This window comes from Poecilia reticulata, linkage group LG12 (genome assembly GCF_000633615.1).
Source record: "Poecilia reticulata strain Guanapo linkage group LG12, Guppy_female_1.0+MT, whole genome shotgun sequence".
Classification (NCBI taxonomy): domain Eukaryota; kingdom Metazoa; phylum Chordata; class Actinopteri; order Cyprinodontiformes; family Poeciliidae; genus Poecilia; species Poecilia reticulata.
Window position 1 is genome coordinate 1,816,618 of NC_024342.1, and position 6,507 is coordinate 1,823,124.

At 38.8% G+C, this 6,507-nt stretch overlaps 1 protein-coding gene across 1 annotated transcript in view; it reads left to right on the forward strand.

The window, feature by feature from the left end:
- The first annotated feature begins 1,921 nt into the window (after positions 1–1,921).
- fbxw2 (F-box and WD repeat domain containing 2) overlaps positions 1,922–6,507 on the forward strand; it is a 9,947-nt gene continuing 5,361 nt past the window's right edge. The window contains exons 1-4 of the mRNA XM_008423172.2: positions 1,922–2,409; positions 4,422–4,708; positions 5,735–5,957; positions 6,063–6,257. Coding sequence (XP_008421394.1) covers positions 4,442–4,708; positions 5,735–5,957; positions 6,063–6,257 — 685 coding nt within the window. The 5' untranslated portion in view covers positions 1,922–2,409; positions 4,422–4,441. The remainder of the gene's footprint in view (positions 2,410–4,421; positions 4,709–5,734; positions 5,958–6,062; positions 6,258–6,507) is intronic.

Sequence of the window (6,507 nt, forward strand, 5' to 3'; positions counted from 1 at the left end):
CTGACACCTCCGGGTCTGCTTGTTCTCTGCAGTACCCCGTGTGTTCCAACATCGTAATCTCACATAAATTGTATTTGCCAACAAATCAAAATGTTATTCACAAACTTGTATAAAGACAACGGAAGTTGAGTAGTTTCAATGAATTTTCTAAAGCACTTTATTGTATTACACTAAATTGTCATTCTTACAGAAATCTTTTGTAGTACATTATTAGCAAAGCTCTTACACTAGCTATTTAAAGGCTCAAAGCAATTTATTCCTGGTTTGTGACAAAACATGATCTGTTTGACCCAGTTCTGTACTTTTTCCATGATAGGTCCACCCATTACCTAGATATGTAATAACAGCTACCAACAAGGTTGTCCTAAAATCTGCCTAGATTCAAACATCACAATATACATTCTGAAACTGATCAAATAAATTCTTCAAACACCTTCTTTAAAGAGAAACAATTAAACAAATCTTCTTAGAAACTGGTTAAGCCCCTTAATGAAATCATGCTACTGTAGCTCCTACAGTCCAAAGACTTCTTCAGGTCAACTGGTTTCTCTACATTGCTCTTAGGAGTGTGTGTGTGTRTGTGYRTGWGTGTGTGTGTGTGTGTGTGTGTGTGTGTGTGTGTGTGTGTGTGTGTGTGTGTGTACGCGTGYGTGYGTGCGTGTGTGTGTGCGTAGGGTGTGTGTGAGAGAGAGACTGTTGTTTCTCTGTCTTTCTGAGTTGTCAGGGTGTACCTCTTGCCCAGTGATTGCTATAAGTTGTAGATATATAAATGGGTTGATGGATTAATAAAATAATTTGCAAAGTTGCATTTTGTATGTGTACATGTTGTCTTTGTCTGATATTGACATTTTTTGATGATCTAAGACATCACATTAGTGCCATATTCGAAGTCTGAATATGGCACTAATGACACAAAAAGATAAAATGAATTAATTTGTTTTCAGGATTTATATATTTGATAAAGAACAAATATCAATATCAACTTAGAAAAGAATTAGACGGAAATTTCTCTTAGTTGAAAATAAGACTTTGTCAAGCAGAAATTCAGATCTAAAAAATATTTAAATATATTATTTAGTTATTTTAAAATATTACAAAAAATATTCTCAACATCTAATTTACCAAATAACTTTTCCTGTCAAACTCTAAATTGTTCTTGTTCATTTACATTTGGGACAATGGTGATTGTAGAAGTTCATCTATCGATTGGTGGAATGTCGGTTCTGTCTGCCTTAGTCATTGTGTCCTGGGGCAAGAGACACCTGGTGGCGCTGGTGCATGACAGCCTCACCTTTGTCAAACTTCCCCTTGTTTACTCCTTGCTGGTTTTCCAAGTGCAGCTGTGGCTAACATCCAGTATCTTATGCCACCATTGGCATGTAAACTGAATGACTGTGATATGAAATGCTTTGGAATCCTACGCAGGAAAGGTAAAAGCACAAGCAATTTACCTTTTTTTGTTTTGTTGATTTATTTTTTTACAGCAGAATCAAATGAAAAGTGTGTTTTTTTTTTATTCCACATTCATTCAAAACCCTAGTTGAGACAGAGGACAGAGGAAAAACCCGCACTGAGTTACTGAATTTTGAATAACTTTAAAATAATGCAGATGTCATTCAACTATTTCTGGACTGGTCTGAGTCCCCATTTTTTGAGAGACATGAAGCTCAAATTGTGCTTGGCCCTGCTGGAATATTTTTCAGGTAAAGATTTTTTTTTTAAACATAGTATCTGCGTGGCTGTTGTCAGAAATATCTGCCACCTGTTCCTATACAGGCTTTTCCTAATCTCACGACAGAAAGCAACTTGTGGGAACCTAACAAAAGGAAACCCACCCCGGTCATGTTTTTCATCCATATTTCAATCCGGTACACTATTTGTGTAACACCGGAAGTCAGATACCTGCGAACTATGTTAAATTATGTCCGTTGGTTTGTCGTACAGGCAAATAATTTACAAGTATAATAAATGCTACTATCGTTTCTTACGAGAATATGAATAATCTAATGAAACTGTTTAAAAGAATAACAAGCTACAAACTAATTTCTGGTATTAGAGAGTAGTTTGCTTTAGGTACATCCTTTGAGACAACGCGCAGGGCATTACGTGCGTTGGCGAGGATGATGCGTTTCTATTATCGGCTGGTTTTCATGCTGTCAAATACTGATATCCTTGTCTGCTCCCTGCTGGTTTTTCTGCTTTCAAAATGCGAATAAGACGTTTAGGTTAAAAACGTTGCATTTAAGCATTAAACAATCAAATGCACTATGTATGGTAGCTAGATCTCAGAAGCTAGGTGGCTATGTTACGTGGACAGTGTAATTAGTTAGGTAGGTTAGCTTTTGGAAGCTAACTCTGCTGCTGACTAAACAAGGAAAGAGGCGAAGAAAAGCTTCCTGCAACTTACAGGTTGGTGGAAATGTTAAACTTGTATGTGTTGCATTTAAACTGCCTGTAGTGACAATTGGACCCATGATAATTATTTTGCACATAAGATGAGTAAGACAGCAACAGTCTTCGCTAAGTTGCTCATAGATGTGCGGTGTTGCTGAGATCGTTTATGGACAATAAAGGTTTTTCAGGCGCAGAATCCGAACAAACAGTGCATCGATGCACCTTCATGTCAGGGTGACTAAATTTGCTCCTCTTACAGGACCAGGAACATTTTATTCAGAAATGAAGTTACGTTAAGCGTCCACCGCCACCTGCCAGGGGACGCCTGTCAGCTGCAGTGGTAACTGCAACCCGCTTTGAAGCCCAGTTTATGCGAAATACAATCTAATTTATTGTCTGTGATGACAATAGATGTCATCGTATGAGGAGGACTTTGCGGAACCTTCTTGGCTAGAAGGTTCTGTAAACTTTACACATTTAAAGCTAAACGCAGATACACCTGTCATTGGAAGATCATTCTATTTTGCAGCCGTCCTGTTTTGATAAATGTGTTGACCTCACAACTTATACAACTTTTGAAAAATCGATGATCTCGTTCAACTAATCTAGCTCAGATAAGGTCATACAGGATATAAAGAATACATGTTTATGCAAAGTGAAGGAGAAAAACCACATGGTTTGTTGAACTAATGTTAGAGGTCACAACCTTCTTAACATTTTTGCACTATTGGTGTAGTTCTGTTGGACATTCGTTCCAGGTGCATAAAAACTCGAAATTACTCTTAACAATTTTCTTTACTGTGCCCTCCAGTTATCCAGCTGATAAAGTGTTTGAAGACAACAGGAAACTGCTGTCTCTGTCAACATTGTCCTTCTTAGCAGGTTTAGTTGAGGCCAAAGGACCCGACTGAAGCCTTTCTCATCCAGACTTTTGGTAGAAAGAGAGAAACACGAGAACAACAAATGAAAATGATCAAGCTCCTTTTAATTTAAAATGCGATGAATTGATTTGTTTCTTGTGACAGGCTTTCTCAGAACACAAATATGCAGAGAAATATTTGAACTTTACCAGCTAACATCGTTTAAAACTTTTAATGAGAGAGTTACTCTCGCCTCGTATCCAAGGAGATGCTTAAAGGGGAAGTCCCTGGTTCCTTTAATATTTTCTCTGAAGTTGGTCGTTTTTATTCATGGTATCTGAATGCAAACACTATGATATCCAGCAGGTGTGACTGTTTTTCTGCTTGCAAACAAAAATGTAGAGTTTCTTCTGGAATATGAAGTGAATAGGAAATGTAAAATAATCTGGGAGACGGCTGAGAGAAAATGATGGGAATGCTGGATCAGGACTGAACATGTGGCAACCTCCCAGCGCAAAGCTTCACTGACTTTCCTGAGAAACATCTGTTGATACTGTTTCCACTAATGGTCTGTATCAAACTTCAGACAACTGCTGCTTTTCCACTGAAATGTACTCTGTTTACTAATTAGGTGAATCCTGAAGGAAATCGACTGCATTGAAATGCACTGTGTAGTGTTATTAGAGTAAATAAGACTGAATAAAAGTGCACACCACACTATTAAGATTTCTTATTTGTAATTTGGGAAGCTAAGTACTATTTTCTTCCCAGTTCATAGTTTTTTGGTTGATAACATGAAATCTGAATAGAATAAATGTGGTGGTTGTATTTTGACAATATTTGAAAAAGTTGAAAGGATAAGGATATTTTTTTATAACTCACTGCATATAATCATACTAACCCATGTAGCAACAGTGGAGAGAGAAAGCTGTTCTTTAACAGGAAGAAACCTCCAGCAGAACCAGAACCTGGCTCAGTGAACTGAGGGTTTGAGAACTCTGCTCCAACGCTGAACATTTACATTTCAGATTCTGTCCTCTTGTTGGTTTCAGTTTAAATACTAAAGAAAGTCGTATGCATCTGCTTTTTCCACATGAGCACAAAATAAATCCTTAATTTAGTAAACGCATAACTGAAAGCCATGCTTTGGACTCCTTGCTCTTGCAGGTGTTGCTGGTCATGTGCCCATGGACAAAACGGCCTTTGAGGGGTGGCTGGAGTCGGTCTCTGCCACCTTCCTTTCTCTTAGCGACCAGCAGCGTAACCAGTGTCTGGATCAGCTCATTTCTCTGAGCGGCGCCGCCCAGCTCCGTCACCTGTCCAACGGCCTGGAGACGCTGCTGAAACGGGATTTCCTGCGTCTCCTTCCCCTCGAGCTGGCCTTCTACCTGCTGCGGTGGCTGGATCCTCAGACCCTGCTCACCTGCTGCTTGGTCTGCAAACAGTGGAATAAGGTAAAGGTCCTGAGCCCATGTAGTGTAACATGATACAACAGTCCATCACAGTAAATGGAGGAATAACATTGAATTACAGTATAAACTTTGTTCTGGTTCATGGTAGTATTTTAAATACAGCTTCATGCTGTAGAGTCGCACTCCGACCACTGGATGGCAGCAAAGCTCCTCTGATATGATGCCCGGTTTGCTTCATATTGGCATCATGACAACAAGGTTAAGATATGAGAAAATATCAACAGAAACCAGCACTGAAAAGATTAATTGTGAAAATAATTAGTATTTATTATTATTATTGAAATAATTGTCAGCAAATTTAGCAATCAATCATTAACTGGAGTACACAGACTTAAAAAAGCCATTTGCTGAATAAATAGTATATTTAGAGCAATAAGTAAGCCAAAATTGCACAAAATATCTACATTTTGCATTTATGATAAAACATTTATTTGCCTGTAAATCTGTTCTACCCAAAGCTCCTCAAGTGGCAGTTTTAGCTTTACTTGCTTCAAAATCTGTAAAAAAAAAAAAAAAAGAAAAAGTAAATAATTGTCTTAACTAACCAGCTTTTGCTCTCTAATTATTATTCAGTTATACACCATACTGATGTTAAGTCCTGCAGAAAGGGCTCAGCTTTTCACATGTTGATGTTAGGATTGTTTTTAGCTGCAGTAAAGCTGATACGGCAATAAAATGTTTTCTTATTTAAAGGAATCAAATTATTTGCATCCTTTCTAATATTGTACAAAAAGGGTTTAATGAAATATCTACAGAATGTGCCATTTTTTCTCCTGGACTATTCATCAATATAAATTGATTAATCGGAAAATAAGAATTACTCAATTACAAAATTGGTAATTGCAGCCAGATCAGGAACTTGCATAACTTTATGTTGGGTCACTCAACATCAGATGATAATACAAAGTTAATATTTACATAGAACTGTAATGAAACCTGTCATGAGTCTTATTAGTTAACTCCCAGCAGCTATTTAAATTAAAGCTATTTAGGTGTGTGTGTGTGTAGGTGATCAGCTCGTGCACAGAGGTGTGGCAGAGTGTGTGTCGGGAGCTAGGCTGGCGGATCGATGAATCCATTCAGGATGCAGCCCACTGGAAGGGCGTCTACCTAAAAGCTAAACTGCGTATGATGCAGCTGAAGGACCAGGAGGCCTTTGAGACGTCGTCCCTGATTGGCCACAGTGCCCGAGTCTACGCCCTGTACTACAAGGACGGCCTGCTCTGCACAGGTACCTTTGATTGGCTCTGGCTCTGACTGCGTCAGTTCCTCTGTGTGACTCTGTGGAGAATGTGACTCTGCCTGCTGTCATCATGTTTGTCTCCTTCTGTTGCAGGGTCTGATGACCTCTCTGCCAAATTATGGGACGTGCGAACTGGACAGTGTATTTATGGAATTCAGACACACACATGTGCCACGGTGAAATTCGATGAACAGAAGCTAGTGACCGGGTCCTTTGATAACACTATTGCATGCTGGGAATGGAGCACAGGGGCTAAAATCCAGCAGTTCCGGGGCCACACTGGAGCAGGTCAGTATAAATGCTGACCAAATGTCCATCTGGAGTTTGCAACGCTTTAGATCAGTGTTTCTCAACCTTTTTTGGGCCAGCGCCCCCCAAGCCTTTATCCAGGTCCCTCACTGCCCCCCACCAAAGAATTTATAGGCTACTTTGCACTGACTTATTTTATTATTAATATTACTATCACTATTGTAGATGTTTTGATTTTTATGCTTGTTTCTGAATTTATCATCAAAAATAATTTAGCAGAGAACAAAAA